The following is a 17,139-nucleotide window of genomic DNA, read 5'->3' on the forward strand; positions in this document are numbered from 1 at the left end:
CATCCAATATAGTGATATTTTACCAAATAAAGACCTTAGGATTAATCTTCCAACGAAGGAAAACAAATTAAAGGCTTCATTACAGTCACGAACCGATTGCGAATATGCCATCACTATGTACTTCAAAGAGGTTTGAAACTTTTTGACTCATAGAATCCAATATTCATAACTTTATAAACTGACATTAAAGCCCTCCATCTCCTTAAACCCACATGCTAAAATCATTGCCTAACTACCACAAACATCAAAGGGTACTTTAGTCATTCCAAATACCACAAAACATCATGCATATCAAAGAACTATTAAGCTTATATATACACACACGTCGCATTGTCACATCTTTCACACAAAAAGAGTACCAAAAGCAAAAACACAATGGCTAAAACCTCTCTTCCTCTCGCCGCCTCTTTCCTCCTCCTCATCTCCTTCTCCTCCGCCGCAGACAGCGGCCGTCTCTTCCTCACCGTCGTCAACAACTGTCCCTTCACCGTCTGGCCAGCTATTCAGCCCAACGCCGGCCACCCCGTCCTAGAGAAAGGTGGCTTCGCTCTCCCAACCTTCACTCACCGTTCCTTCTCCGCCCCAACTACACACTGGTCCGGTCGCATCTGGGCTAGAACCGGTTGCGCCCACTACAACGGCAAGTTCTCCTGCGTCACCGGAGACTGCGGAAACCGCCTCGAATGCAACGGTCTCGGCGGTGCAACACCAGCTTCTCTCGCTCAGTTCGACCTCCACCACGGTGGACACAAAGACTTCTCCTCTTACGGCGTCTCTCTCGTCGACGGCTACAACGTTCCGATGACTGTGACTCCCCACGAAGGCCATGGTGTCTGTCCCGTCGTTGGCTGTCGTGAAGATCTTCTGAAAACGTGTCCGGGTCATCTTCAGGTCCGGTCGCACGCTGGACACGTGGTGGCCTGTAAGAGTGGGTGTGAGGCTTTCCATTCAGACGAGCTGTGTTGTCAAGGCCATTACAATAGTCCTAACACGTGTAAGGCTTCGAGCCATTCGTTGTTCTTCAAACATGCGTGTCCTTCGACTTTCACATTTGCTCATGATAGTCCTTCGCTTATGCATGACTGTTCTTCTCCTAGAGAGCTCAAAGTCATCTTCTGCCACTAGTTATGTGTCTCTACTTTATGATATTGTACCGATCTATCTTGCCTTCGTTTGGTTTTATTACTTTGGTTCTGATTGGTTTAGTTTGCCATTTCCCGGTTCAGATATGTAGTCCCAACTATGAAATTATGTATTATTTATCTTGAAATTGCTTTCTCTTTATTTCTCGTTTTAGTTTGGTTCACTGTTAAACACTTAAAACTTTCACACAATAGAATGTTAACATTTTAAATAATTTGGTTGAAGAATAAACCATTTTGAAAAGCATGATATTTGCCTTTGGAATCGATATTAGAGAAAGAGTACATTGTTTTATTCGAGGCATGCAGGCTAACGCTGTGTCTTGTTCTTTCACTTTTTTATCTTTTTGTGTTTGTCGGTAGATATTTTATTTAACGAGTTTCCACATTTTCAAAAATATATGAAATGTAAATAAAATTTCTCACCGTTGTATAATTTGCTAAACAATTATGCAAGTACTATTCGGTTGTAAAAAACAGAAATCTGAACTGTACAGTGGCTATTTTGTATTTGCAGAAGAAAAAACCGATAAAGAACGAATTTCTGTAACATTTCTGTAACCCGTTACCACTAAAGACTAATGAAAATTTCCTTTTATTTTAAAACTGATAAAATATATTCATTCGAGACACACAAACACATGTTTCACCAGCTTGTGCTTAGGGCCGACCGGCTCTGTGCTGTGGTAAATAGTAAGCGTTGGATAATCAAGAAAGAGAAAAGATCTACAATTGGCTAATCCTCATTAAGTCTGCACAACATCAAAATTACAATATATATTAAATATCTCTATTTATAAAAGACAAAGTTACAATATTGTTCTCCAAATCAATGCCACAAACTCATGTGAACAGTGAAACCATAAAACCAGCCACTTTCATGGATTAAAAAAAAGAGAACATTTGAATAAATTTTTCTATAAAACGAGAACATAACTTTTTCTTTGTCACAAGTTGCCTGCAGAGCAAAGCATGAACAGATTTTTAGATATACATGGGGGCATCGATTTAACATTTTTAACTAGTAGGTCAAACTGCTTTAAAAGCATGATGCTTTTTACGTCTCAAACTCTTTCTGTCCCATTTTAAACTAGTACTATAAAAAAGTGTCTCCTCGTTTCTCATTTAGATGAACAACTACAATATATTTAGGTAAGCTGTTGTCCGTTTAGGAAGTTTTGTTTAGTTTGTTTCGCACAACTGGTCTAATTGCTTCGTTTGGTGTAGTCCAGTTAGGTGTGTTTCTAGTCAAATTGCAAAAGAAAGTTATAGCTTTAGATTAAAACTTAATTTCTAATGTTTACGTGTATGTTTTTCTTATATATATATATTATTTACAAAGGCATCTTTAGTTTTTTTTTATCTTCTTATTTTTTATTTAGTTTTTTGTAAATTGGGGGTTCAATCTTTACCAAAGCTGAAAAGACATTTTTCAGATCAGATTACTCTTCTTCAAAGATTTCAAAAGTAATCCGTTAAAACGTACGTCTCCTACCATATCCACAATCGCCCAATAGTAATTAAACTATACTTATTTTTACCTTTACCTGTAACCTAGTTGCATGTAAATTTTAAATTTGGTTGGAAGTGCGATTTTTGTTTTAGATCTAGAAACGATATCGACATCTTTTGGAAACACAGAGAAGCACCACGGAAGCATAGAAGCATATAAAACAAATATTTAAAAAACGCGACAAAAGCTTGTGTTTTTTGTTTATTTTAAAAGCATAATTAGACCGCAAATTTTCAGTTTTGTGTTATAATAAACATAGGAAATGCGAAGTTATTTTAGGTGTTCTCATTTCTAATTAAACAATAAAATAGGATTATAGTTAACCTTTAAAATATTTAAATCTTTAACGAAAATTATTTCATTATTATTAACTTTCATTCTCGTTAAAAAATCACTGACAATTTCTCCTCTATGAGCATGCAAATTTTAATATTGAATAGAGTCACATCCAAATTGAAAAGTCATGTAGAGAGATTTGTATATGCTAATTCTTGTGGGTAAAAAAAGATTGTTGTTTAATAAAATACCATTAAGAGAATACTAACAAATTAAAAATAGTTGATTGAAAGCATTGAGATCTCGCGAGCAGTTAATTGACCTAACAAAACAAAACAAAAAAGAAGAGACTAGAGATTAAAAGTGGAAACAAGTGGTGTGTGTTGTGCGGACCGTGAAGTACGTCATACGGTCTTCCTGTTTCCTGATGTCCTAAAAGACGAACAATCGCATGCAAATTGGTCCACAAAAACATTTGAGCATCGATCAATTAACAATAATTAATTATGTAGGTCTAAATATTTATTAGGATTCCACTTTAATTTATTGAATATTTTTTGAAGAGTTTGCGGTGAGACGTAAGCTGACCTTTCGAAGTCGGAATAGATATGGCACTTAGCTGATGCAGGCAATTTGATAGGCTCTCACTAATATCACACAATCAACTAGTAACTTCGCATTGTCTTTAGTTTATGATCAGTCTATTTTACTTTTACCTTACTCACCTCCTAGTCCTTTAACCTGATAGCTTTTTTTTTACATGTCGACATGTTAGCATTTTATTTTGCTTCTAAATTCATTTAAGTTTGTAAAATGCACGTCATGTTATCATTCACAAATTAAACCGAGCCATAACACCTTCTGAACTTTTAAAAAAATGTCGTGTTGTTCAGCAAATATGTTGTGTTTTTTACTTTTCTTGTTTCATTTTCTTTTTTCTTGAGCAAATTTGTTTTCTTTTTCAAAAAATATTTCTCTCCTAAAAAAAAGATTTTCTACTAGTGGATGAGCTGAATTTAAACGTGATTTACTGTGTTCATTGACTTACCCTACCATTCACCCTTACTTTCTTACATTTGGAATTTGATGGGGTTATTCTTTGTTTTGGGTGTTCACGATTGAGAGCAGTGTTTACCAAATTTCATCCACGATATATTGTTGTCTTTCAAAAAGACTCATAAATCTTTTTGTGTCGATTCTCCATACGGCAAACTCTAGTATTCATATAGCTAAAAAGAAAGAAATATTTTTACTCAACAGAAAACAACAACTAAAAAATTGCCAACTTATCCAGTGGCGGACCCATGTTAGTGGATAGAGGTGCAGTTGTGACAGACAGCCATCAGTAAAATAGATTACCTTTTTACACTGGTGATGGTCATTAACGTGGCATAGTATAGTGGTATGGAATGAACCTACTTCAACATTGAGGTAAATAATATGATGCTCCGTTGAAACATTTGTTGTCTGTTTTGGCACACGGTCAAATGTTTCCCACCATTGAATACATCTCTGCATGTATGTATTCTTGCATGCAGCTTCCACTATAAGATTGAAATGCTTATAATGCCAATCAACTCACTATGTTTGATTTACAGATGAAAATAGAAAAAAAAAAATTGAAGCCAGACCACTTCTCAGCTCAGCAACTCTAATCGCAGCTAAACCACTTAAACGCATCAATTGAATGGACAATTAAAAGATAAATTAAATGACTCTATAAATAAAGCAGCGAACGAAATTACTTAAGAGTTCATCAGGCATATACACTAGTAAAAACTTGTCATATAGTTACGAATAATTCCGTAGGTATCATGATGATTATAGCAAAAAGAGATTTGTTACAGATATGCGACAAAAAAAAGTTAATAACTATTTGGTCGTAGCAAATTTACTCATCGTCACTAAATGTCGCAAAGTGCTACAAATTAGAAACTACACAATTTGTGCGCAAATGCTACAATCTGCTACGATTTCCTGTGTATGTTTGATACACAGAGCGACTGGAAGCTGCGTGACTATTAGCTTCATATAGCCTCAAATTTACCAGGTAAATGTAGTTTTAATAAATAAAAAATTGGCGATTATAGACTAAATTAAAATAAATCATCAAATCATAATTATTATAATAACAACGCTTAAGAATTCCCTCATATGGGCTTAGTAACCTCTTTTTCTAATAGAGTATTTCAAGCTATCGGAAATAGAGTATTGTCTGGAAAAACTCTTTTCCTAAGTGTGAAACTCACCGTTTTCATCTGGTTTTCGATCTATTTGGATAAAATCCTTTGCCAACTAGGGTTTGTTCTTATTCCCTTCAAGAACGGATCGAGTCAGTTCTCTCGATTTTTCCTCTCTTCTCCTCAAAGTTTTCCTACTTCACTCTTGTGGAGGTTTTAGTTTGAAAATCTGCCGCTTACTTTAAGAGTTCTAGTTCTGAAAGATACAGATCTAATCTCTCAGTTCTCGAAAGGGTAGTCAGTATATCGGCTGCGATGGATAAAGCTATGAAAGCTATGTCTCTGGAGGAAGAAGATGTACCGTTTGACATGCCAGATCTTCCTCAACTCAGCTCTGGTGAGAAAAATGTTTTGAGTCTAATCGGTAGAATCCTGAATCCCAAGAGCCAAAGTATGTCTAGTTTGATTTTTAATATGCCAAGGAAATGGCAGAAGATAGGAAGAGTTCGGGGAGTCACTCTGTCAAAGGAACGCTTCCAGTTCATCTTTAAAGAGGAACATGACTTGATTGAAGTCTTGGAGAAAGGATTTCAATCTTATGATGAATGGGGTCTGGCTCTAGAAAGATGGTCGGAAAATCCCTCTCCGGATTCTCTTCAATTTGTCCATCTTTGGGTGCAAATTAGAAACATTCCTATCAACTACTACACGAAGGAAGCAACTACTCTTCTTGGAGAATTGGTAGGTCAGGTCCTGGAAGTTGTTTTCGATCCTAATCAACCTCAAAATAAGGATTTCGCCCGTGTAAAAGTTCGTTTTGATGTCTCGAAGCCTCTTCGTAAATCAAAGGTCATTAATCTACCAAAAGGTTTATCCACAACGGTTTTCTTCTTCTATGAGAGGGTTCAGAAGAGATGCTACAATTGTCAAAGGCTCACCCATATAGATGAGGATTGCCCCCTGCTTCACAAGAAACTTCAGGATCAACTTATTGATAAGAAGCTGGGTCGCAAGATTGATAAGGTCAAGCCGACTTTGATTATTAAAGAAGATGATCCACTTTTTGGCGTCTTGAGAGAGGATCAAGTGGGGCTTCATCCAATCCTAGGAAAACCAAAAATAGCTCCAGATGTCCTAGAAGGTATGAGGCAATATCTGAGATTAGTTACTGTTGAAGAAAAAGCTCTCAAAGTAAAGAAAGTTAAGAAATTAGTAGCTGAGGCAGAAAAGGATCTAATTGCTCAGAAAACAATTCTCCGTTTGGAGCCTGCACCGATTATCTCTTCGGACTTAAAATAGACAGAAAGGCCTGGTCTTTGGTTATGATTCTACAGACTTGTCTTCACAGGTTTCTTCAAGGTCAGGAGGTAGTGGGAAACTAATGGAAGGGGCTATTCAGGCAGGAAGGAATAGCGTGAAGTCCTTGAATCTGGTAGAAGGGTTTGATCGTGCTTCTCTAGTTGAGTATTCTATGTCTTCCTCGGATTTTCAGACTTGTCCAACGGCTTATGCGGTTGGCTTCAATGAAGCTGGCTCTTCCGGGACAAAGTCTAGAAAAGGGACTGGCAGGAAAAGAACCTATGTCAAAAAAAGAACCCCTAAACCTCTGGATATCCAAAATGTCTCCGGAGATGTCTCTTTCAAACCAGGGTCACAAGAGGGAGTTATTGAGAAGAAGAAAGGAGGGATTAATATTAAGGAAGGTCATAAAAGTCGCTAGGCGCAAAAAAAATGAGGTAGTCCCAATTGGGGGACTGTCCAACATCTAATGAGCATTTTGAGTTGGAACTGCCAAGGATTGGGGTGGCCTCAAGACTTGACAGTTCAAAGTCTCATGGAAATACGTAAAAATATTTCCCTGAGATCCTGTTATTAATGGAGACGATGAATACAAGAGATACGATTGTAGATATTCAAACTTGGTTGGGTTATGATCATGTATATACGGTGAATTCAGTAGGAAGGTGTGGAGGTCTAGCTTTATTTTAGAAGAAAGGAGTGGAGGTCGAGTTTTTGTTTGTAGATAAAAATGTAATAGACCTTAAGGTAAATATGGGGGGATCAAAGTTTTTCTATCTTGTGTATATGGGAATCCTAATAGCAGTCTCAGAAATGAAGTGTAGGAAAGACTTACTAGGATCGGTATCCCAAGGCAAGAGGATTGGTGTATGATAGGAGACTTTAATGAAATACTTCATAATGGAGAGAAATTGGGAGGTCCTAGAAGAAATGAGGCGTCTTTTGTGGATTTTGCAGAAATGCTAAAGACATGTGGAATGGTGGAACTTGCTAGTACAAGCAATGGTTATACGTGGGGAGGAAGACGAGGAGATCTCTGGATCCAAAGTAAACTGGATAGGTGTTTCGGCAACAAGGATTGGCTCAAGTCATTCCCGGCAGCCAACCAAGCTTTCCTAGAAAAAAAGGGATCCGACCATCGACCAGTCTTGGTTTTAGTGGTTTCATCCCAGGAATCCTATAGAGGATCTTTTCGGTTTGATAAGAGACTCCTGAATAAACTGATGGTCAAAGAATCTTTGGGAAAGCATGGTCAGCTTCTTCCTCGATGTATGGTCAGAGAGCTACAGAAAGTCTTGAAGATGCCGGAAGGCTCGCAGTAAGTGGAAACGAGAAAATGGTACAAACTCTCAGGTCAAAATAAACAGTATTCAAGCAGATATTGAAAAGGAACATGCTTTTCATCATCCTTCCTTTCCAAGAATGGCGACTCTGAAGAGAGATATGGTATTGGCTCATCGAGAGGAGTAGAGTCATTGGTCTCAAAAATCAAGGGATAAATGGCTTCACTTGGGAGATAAGATTACCAAATATTTTCACAGTTTTGTCAAAGCAGATAGAAATAAGAATGTACTAGTGAAACTCATTGATGAAGCTGGGGTGACGCATAGATCAGAGGCCTCTAAAGGTGATGTAGCTGCTTCCTATTTTCAGAATCTGTTCTCATCTTCATACCCATCGGAGGATGACCACCAATTTTTCCAAGATATGGCTCAAAGGGTAAATGATGCGATGAATGAATCTCTTCTTGTTGAGGTCTCTAAAGAGGAAGTCAGGATTGCAGTCTTTGCTATCAGTCCTTCCAGGGCCCCGAGAGCAGATGGAATGACAGGTCTCTTCTTCCAAAAATACTGGAATATTGTGGGAGATCAGATCACAAAGGAGGTTCTCAGTTTTTTCAAGGATGGATCTTTTAATAAAGAATGGAACTACACCCAGCTGTGCTTAATTCCTAAGAAGGTAAATGCCTCTCTTATGTCAGAAATGAGACCGATAAGCCGCTGCTCAGTGATGTACAAGATTATTTTGAAAATCATGGTAGCCAGACTCAAGCCTTTACTCACAGAAATAGTCTCCCAGAATCAATCTGCTTTCGTTCCGGAGAGATTGATATCTGACAACATCATTATTGCGCATGAGATCGTTCACAGCTTGAGGACACATGGCTCTTCTTCGAAAGAATTCATGGCAGTCAAGACGGACATGTCCAAAGCCTTTGACCGAGTGGAATGGAGTTATCTACAAGCTTTATTGGTAGCATTGGGGTTTCATCCTCGATGGATCAGATGGGTTATGATGTGCGTAACTTCAGTCTCGTACTCAGTTTTAGTAAATGGTCAAGCCTTTGGGATGGTGATTCCAGAGAGAGGACTAAGACAAGGAGATCCTCTTAGTCTTTTCTTGTTCGCTCTATGCACAGAAGGATTAACACATCTCCTGAATAAAACGGAACGGGAAGGAAGAATTTCTGGTCTACAATTCTCTGAACAAGGCCCCACCATTCATCATTTGCTATTCGCAGATGACAGTCTGTTCGTTTGTAAAGCAGAAGAATCTCAATGTGAAGTCCTCCAAAATATTTTGAATGTTTATGGAAGAGCAACAAGACAAACAATAAATCTCACAAGTCCTCCATAAATTTTGGAGCAAAAGTGGATGAAAGGGTGAAAGAACACATCAAGATCAAGATATAAATCACCAATGAAGGAGGAGTAGGCTCTTATCTAGGCCTCCCAGAGTGTTTTAGCGGTTCCAAAGCAGATATGCTGGCGTATATCCATGAAAGAATGAAGAATAGGTTTTCAGGATGGTTTGCTAGAACTCTCTCCCAAGGAGGAAAAGAAATCCTCATCAAAACGGTTGCAATGACAATGCCAGTATTCGCAATGTCTTGCTTTAAACTGCCAAAATCTACATGTACCACCCTCTCAAGTGCAATGTCTGATTTTTGGTGGAGCAATATGGAGAATCATAAGAAAATTCATTGGATTTCTTGGAATAAGTTGTGTCTAACAAAGGATCAGGGAGGTCTCGGGTTTAAAGATATAGAAGTGTTCAATCAAGCTTTGTTGGCCAAACAAGCTTGGAGATTGCTACACTATCCAAAATCTCTCTTCTCTCTTTATTTGAAGAGTAGATATTTCCCTGAACAACATTTTCTTGAAGCATCTCTTGGAGCCAGGCCTTCGTATGCTTGGAGAAACATCTTACATGGTCGAGATCTTCTGGTCAAAGGATTAAGACTGTGTATTGGAGATGGCTCTTCCACTAGTGCTTGGACAGGACAGTGGCTTTAGGATGAGCGGATGAGAGCTCCGCTGATGAAGAATCCTTTGATTGATCTGGAGATGATGGTGAACGATCTCATTGATCCGGTAACCAAATATTGGGATTTAAATGTGTTACGGGAACATTTTTTCCCAAGAGATATAGAACTAATTCGGAAGATAAAACCGGTTGTCTCCTCTCCGGATTACAAGTGTTGGCAGCACAATAAAACTGGTGAATATTCAGTAAGGTCTGGCTATTGGCTTGCGGCTCAGGAACATAATGCAGAATCCATCCAAGAGGCAACTTGGCAACCCTCTCTGAATGCTATTAAAGATTTAATTTGGGATTCTCTCGCTCCAACAAAATTAAAGATCTTCATGTGGAAAGCAATGAGTGGAGCTCTACCCGTAGCAGAAAGGCTTTTGACAAGGGGGATCATCTTAGACCAGAGATGTCAAATCTGTGGAATGGAAGGAGAGTCAATCAACCATTTACTGTTTATTTGCCCTATTGCTAGACAGGTTTGGGCTCTCTCTGATATTCCATCTCCAGAGTCGGGTTTTAGTGAATCTTCTATCTATCAAAACTTCTACTACATCTTGAAGTCAGCAATCAAAGCCCCATGAGAAGGTAATGTGAGACGTACTATCCCTTGGATCTTGTGGAACCTTTGGAAAAACCGCAATAGCCTTGTTTTCGAAGGATTGGCCTATTTAGTTCCTCAGATGATAGTGAAAATGAAAGAGGATACGATCCAGTGGTTCCACGCACAACAAGTTGAAGAAGAAGAAGCTCAACACGATGTCCCAAGTGAGAGACCGATAAGATCAAGTTGGCGATCCCCAGATAGACATTGGTTAAAATGTAATATCGCCTTCTCTTGGGATAAAGTGAAGTGTTCGGAAGGTGCTGCTTGGGTTCTCCGTAACTTTGAAGGTAAAGTCTTACTACACTCTAGAAGATCCTTCAACTTTATAGACTCCAAAAAAGAGATGGAATTGGAATGCTGGTTGCGGTCTCTAGAGAGTCTTAGAAGTCTCAAAATTATAAGAGTCATTATCGTTGCTGAGGAAAAAGACCTGATACAAGCCATTTTAAGACCGGAGGCTTGGCCATCTTATAAGTTTCAATCTGAGATTTTGTTAGCAAGCTTAAAGGAGATACCCTTTTGGAAACTTTTGAAAGAGGATAGAAATGCAAACAAGGGAGCATTTCTTATCGCTAAAAGTGTTACTAGGGAGGATCGACTACAATCATATGTTGCAGTGGGGCATCCTATATGGTTGCAAGATTTGTTCATTCAAGAGAGTTTCGTTACTGTTGGGTGACGACGTTTTGGTCTCTCTTTCTTTGCTGATGATTGTTATCGATCCTTATCATTTTTTGGTAGTTCTACTTAGATGTTTCAATACATTGTAAAATAACTTTGGTTGGGTCTATAATGAATTATTCAGACGAAAAAAAAAGATTAAATTAAAATATCAAAACAATTTGTTTATTAAATTGCGAAAATGATTTTAATTATACAAAATAAAATTGAAATAGAAAATAAAAAATGCTTCAACAGAGAAAGGTTTTTGCTCTCCGCCGCCACCTCTCCGCCGCTCTCTTTCTTTCGCTGGATAGATTCTTCTCTATATGCATTCCCTTCTTTGGATCCTAAGAAATAAAAGAAAATCCAATTGTTTTTTTTGTTGATTTGAGAAGTAAAAACGAGAGATTTACCTTTTAAACATCGGAGAATGGTGACGGCGACGAGATCTGAAAAGAAATGGTCAGATGTAAAGGTCAGATCTGAAAAAATGCTTAGATATAAATGTCAAATCTGAAACGAAATAGTTAGATCTGAAACAGAGGAAAAAAAAGATTTACCTTTGAGCCCGACTGAAAATAAAGATGGAAATGTGCCATAATATATATATATATATATATATATATATATATATATACATATATAAAATAATAATTTTAATTTCAGTTTGGCTTAGATGTTTGTATATACATTACTATATATTTTTTATTTATCTAATTTAAGATATTAATACTTAAATTTGACATATTCAGGAATAAGTAAATATATATATATATATATATAATATAACGCTTCTAATACGTATCCACTTCCTCTATTTTTTTTAAAACACGCTTCTCCGCTTCCAAACGCTTCCGCTTTCGTGTATCTGCTTCTGATTTCATGCAGCTTAGTATAAGAGGGATTTTGAGTGTAGATATTTCTGCTACGAACCAAACCGACAAATTTTGTGATTCAAGTTACAACATGTTTGTGGATAAACAATTTTTATTATTTGAAAAATATTAAACTACAATTTGTTACGATTAGTGAAGTGCTACAAAATATTTAATCTTTAAGTTTGTAGTAAATTAGCTACAAATCTACCCTGTATCTTTTTTTAATTGTTTTCTGACATAAACTTACAAATTTGTTTTAAAATAACTTATTTTAAATTTGTGACTATTTTGTAATTTCGTTGGTAATATTTGTTATAAATGATTTCGTAGAAATTTTTAGTAACTATATATAACCAGTTTTTACTATGGATAGTATTGTGAACATATTTTGGTTCTGTTAATAATTACTCGAAGTTCGGGTATCTTATCAAGAGGTGTTAGTCTACGAAGGTCCGTTTTCGCATGCACATTTTCATTAAGTATTATGAAAATATTTAAAAATTTATTATTTAAAGAGAAATTATAATATTTATTTATACGGAAATTAAATCCAAAACAGTTTATTATTTAAACAGAAGTTTACAGTTTAAAAAACAAAAATCAAAAACCTTAACACCCATGGATATAAAATCTTATTTTTCTTTCGGTAGAAAGGATGTAGAATCTTATTGTTAATTAGCAAAATGTCCTACTGGCGTAATTTGTTTTAAGAAGTCCTATTTTCTCAATACCTTTTTCTTTTAAAGTCATATGATAAACTTAATTACACGTTTATTTTTTTTTTCTAAAATAAGGTTTTAACAAAAATAAAGAGGGCCTTCGTTTAGGTGAGTTGTTTGTCTCTCCTGAAACCTAATTTTTTTTTATAACTTTTAAAGCCACTATAGGAAATTTAAGCATTTAATGATGATCGTTAGCAACTTATAATTAGTGACAAACAACTCAGTGAGAATTGAGTGGGGTTGTCACGCAAACGAACATCGTCATAAGCATTTTGAGCACTGTGAGAATTGTCGGTATCATGAACTTTGATTACGCCATCAAATTTAGGACATGATATATATATATATATATATATATATATATATATAAATACAACTTTTAATTTGATGTATGTAAATGTAAGGATAATAGATAATATTGAATTCTAAAATTTACCGGTAAATATGAATCTCTTACATGTTTACAAATAAAATGCCATTCCAAGCATTACAAATCTATTGACAATGCATTGATTTTTTTTCGACATATTGACAATGCATTGTTAAGAAATTGAAATGAGACCGTTCTAGACTCTAAACTCTGATAATCAACAATCTTAAAATAATTCAGTAAAAAAACCCCAAAATAAATTAAGAGAGATGTATTGGATAATATTAGTGCAGATGTATGTTTATTCTGATTTATTATATATTGTTTAAATGATAGAAATAAAGATTATTCAATGTTTGGCTTTAACTAACTAAATGCACTAACCAAATTTCTTAGAAGGATTCGTAACTTCCCACTTGACCCTTCCTCCTTCTCAAGGAACACAGACAAAAAAAAAGAGAGAGAGAAAAAATCTTAAGTAAATATCAGTACAATTAGGACCAAGCATAATGTAAGTGGAAATCTAGAAGAAATCCACTTTGTGAATAGAGTAAAGGGTTTGGAATTTCTAGATATTATAATTTACTGACATCAGCTGCATGTCTATATATTATTCATACGATTTAGAAAACCCAGTAGGATATGACTCATCTCAAATAACAATATAGAGTAACTAAAAAAAATAGAGTAACTAAATAAATCTTTAACAAACAAAAAAAGGTACTCTAGCGAATAATACGTAGAAAATGAACTGTTGGGAACGTTGGTGAACCAAAAATCACTAGATAAGTAGTATACATAACATTCCATCCAACTTTGATGTTCTTCTATGGTAGTCCTTATGATTCTTTAATTAGAAAAAGAGTTCAATTTTAGGTTGGGTTTCCCCTGGCTTTAGTTTTGGCCGCATGATAGAAATAAAGTTGAAATTAGTTGTTTAGTAGTATAATATATGGTACAAAAAAGTAATACTAATTAATTAGAGGAGTAAACGTAGGGGATAATGGTGAGATCTAAAGCCTAAAAGTTTATTGGAAACGAGAGATTTGGTAGGAGATTTGAAGGCGGCTAAAGCTCTAATTAGCATGCACGCGTTTTAGAGAGTGGTCGGCTCTCTTTGCGGTTAATTTTCGCCGCTTATTAACTCGAAATGTTGTTTTTTTACTCACTCTAGACTCTAGAGATTGAGTCCTGTTTATTCAAATATATCTGTTAAAATAAATGTTTTTAAAAAGTAAAAACACAAGTATACAGCCGCCTAAACACAAATCATAAATAATTATCAAGTGCTCGTTTAGGTGGGAAAATGCTTACATGATGTTTCTAGAGTCACTTAGGGTGTAATGTGGTCACTACTTTGCTATAGAGTTTGGTTGTTAGCCTCGGGTTAAGGGATAACAGCTGTTAAAGATGTACTAATTAGCATCGAAGTGTGGAAACTGTCCTTTTTACACAAAAGTGTGTTTAAAAACTTGGTGTCAAATATAACAGCGGTACGGATTTGAACCTGAGATTGCTTTCGACTCCATTGACCATCTTTCTCAGGTTTATGCCTACCTTTCTCTTGTTTTTCTTGGACGTTGGTTCTTTTTTAAGGAAAATGCGCGTGAACGGCGGAACGTAAATTAGTAATAATCTTTCTGTCGGGACGAATGCTAATGCTGCGACGGTGAGATAAGCTATATGTATTGTAAAACAAAAAGGAAAGAAATAAACACTTATATTACATTATCAATTTATCATTCGAATTAATCAGTCAAAATAACACTAATTAACGGGAATACTTATTGAACTTTTACTAGTTAAAAAAAGTTTAATAGAGGTGGTGAAATTGTGTTAAAAGAAAAAGGTGTAAAAGTTGTTAATATTTACTACTAAGTTATCTATGTTATCGATCGGTTTGACGTGAGATCATATATACTATATGTAAAATTTGACTTAAAATGATTATTGTTTCATCAAACTCACTTGAATACAAACGAGAAAATAAAAAAGAGTATGAAATTTAAACGGAGAACTTTTGAAATTGGCATCTTAAAATTTGTATGTGCCATCTTAACATTTACACCAAAAGAAAAACAAAAAAATTGTATTTACCTTCTTCCACAATGTAGTCTCATTTTCTTGCCTACCTTATACAAAGTATTTGATGATTATTTTAGTTTCGCATGAGAAGCTTCTACGTGTCTTTAAGTGATCTACAAAGGTGATGCATTTGCATGTGGATGATGTGTTGAGTAAAATTCACATTATCATTTTGGTTTTTCTATGATCTTGAGTCGGCAAACCTTGTTTTCATGGGAGTCTTTTGTCTTCTTTCTTTTTCTTCTAAATATATTACTGTTGAGTCGGTGACTCTGGTAATCATCAGACTTTCAGAGTATTTATGGACAAAAGATAACATTTCAAATGTATGCCTGATAAAAACTGACGAGATAACTTAGCAAACATTATCCTATTTCTATATCTACACCAATGAATAAAAAAAAAAAAATCTATACATGAAATATCAATAAATATGCCATAAAGAAAATAACGAGTCAATAAACAGAAAAGGTAAAATTATAAAATCATATGTCTTGAAATACATATAAATTTAGCGTTACTACCTTCTTTTCCTTATTCTTCACTATGATTTTTCTTTTTTTTTGAAGATAATTTTAAGAAGTTTATTACATTGACATGGACAAAAACGGTTTTGGTTGAATCATTACGTCGGTCACATAAAACCTTCCGGCTTTTGTTAGCTCATGTACAAATGGCACATGTGTTTTGTCATTTGTTGTGAATACTGTTAGTTTTTTTTCCTGGATAAATGATTGTCAGCTCAACAAAATATACGTAAAAATAATTACATATGAAAATATAAATATTTTATTAGTGACACGAATTATTATTGTCATAAAAAACATATCTAAACAAATTAAAATAGGTTATATATACAATAGAGATATCATAACGATCCAACTTCAATGTTTTGTTTGCATAATTCTGATATTGATCGATAATGATGGATGATGACTAGTTTTAACAAAAAAAAAAAAAATTAAACTCTTGTTTTTCAAAAAGTAATATTTTTATTTAATTTATTTTTTTCACAAATAACTAAAAATAATAAATACTCACATAATTTTATATAAAAAAATAACAACATATTATACAAATAAATAAACCACAAAATATACCAGAATATTATATGCCAAACAAAATTTGTGGTATCTTTGGTTTAATAATTTTTGTGATACAAAAAAAACTATACCAAATATAATAAAATAAAAATATAATAAAATTTTATGCATTGTAGAATTTGTTTTAAAGTTCGGTACTATACCTTTTCTTTGTAAAGTTATTTTTTTTTGTAAATTCAAAAGTTGGGTTTTAAATTGTAATGCTGCGAACCAAATATGAGATTTTTAGTGTGCGTGTCGATTGACACCAAAAATAGGTGTTTTCATATTTTTGTGAAAGGATGAAAGAGTTTCTGTGAACGTTTGTTTTGTGATCAAGAAGAGGTTTTTTGTGTCTTTTCTGGGGAAACCTGTTTGTGGAAAAGGAGATCTCAGACTTGCAGTGACATGGTTGGATTGTTGTAATGTTGTGCCATTCATTTGTGCATCATCTGTGTTTTCTGTGAAGAGTGGTTGATTGCCTTTGTTTTATGTGTGAGTTATATGGTGTTTATGGCCTTGCATGGCTGTTGTTGGGGTTCTGGTTATGGAAGAGTCGGCTGGAGAAGGAGAATGTCGAGGAGAGATCGACGGAAGGTGACGCTAGAAATTCAGTGTCGATCGAGACCATGTGGGTGTCTTCATCAGGTGTTTTCATGATGGTAGCACGATGGGTACCGATCGATATCAGAGGGAGGTGTTGCTCAACACCAGTGATGATTTAATATTGTCAAGTGCGGGTGTCGATTGATACCAAGCACCAACAGACATGGTTAGTGTTTCATTATTGCATGTTTTGCTTGTTTGTTTGTTTTCAGATTGACTTTTGTATATTATCGCTTTCAAATATAGCTCAGTAGATGAGAAGATCGCCTCACTAAGTATTTGTAATAATATTCATGCCTCTCTTTTCTGTTGTGGTGCAAGTAAAAGCAATATGTAACTATGGAATTGTCACGATGAGGATGAGGATAATCTAAGGACTCATTGGTTGTTGTGATTTATTATTA

The 17,139-nt window shown here is 35.2% G+C and overlaps 2 protein-coding genes and 1 pseudogene across 2 annotated transcripts; all 3 read left to right on the forward strand.

Moving 5' to 3' along the window:
- Positions 1 to 184: 184 nt before the first annotated feature.
- LOC104750017 (osmotin-like protein) lies at positions 185 to 1,284 on the forward strand. Its single transcript, XM_010471747.3, has one exon. It carries the CDS (start codon positions 376 to 378, stop codon positions 1,123 to 1,125), a length of 750 nt encoding a protein of 249 aa, XP_010470049.1. The 5' UTR covers positions 185 to 375; the 3' UTR covers positions 1,126 to 1,284.
- Positions 1,285 to 5,426: 4,142 nt separating this feature from the next.
- Positions 5,427 to 6,831, forward strand: LOC147925173 (uncharacterized; annotated as a pseudogene).
- A 3,586-nt stretch (positions 6,832 to 10,417) lies between these two features.
- On the forward strand, positions 10,418 to 11,008 carry LOC147925174 (uncharacterized). Its single transcript, XM_087492513.1, has one exon. The coding sequence runs from the start codon at positions 10,418 to 10,420 to the stop codon at positions 11,006 to 11,008; it is 591 nt and encodes a 196-aa protein (XP_087348639.1).
- Positions 11,009 to 17,139: the final 6,131 nt, after the last annotated feature.

This window comes from Camelina sativa, chromosome 16 (assembly GCF_030686135.1).
Source record: "Camelina sativa cultivar CO46 ecotype springtype chromosome 16, ASM3068613v1".
Taxonomy (NCBI): domain Eukaryota; kingdom Viridiplantae; phylum Streptophyta; class Magnoliopsida; order Brassicales; family Brassicaceae; genus Camelina; species Camelina sativa.

Coding starts and splice junctions, on each gene's coding strand:
- LOC104750017 (XM_010471747.3), top strand. CDS start 376: ATGGCTAAAACCTCTCTTCCTCTCGCCGCCTCTTTCCTCCTCCTCATC.
- LOC147925174 (XM_087492513.1), top strand. CDS start 10,418: ATGAAAGAGGATACGATCCAGTGGTTCCACGCACAACAAGTTGAAGAA.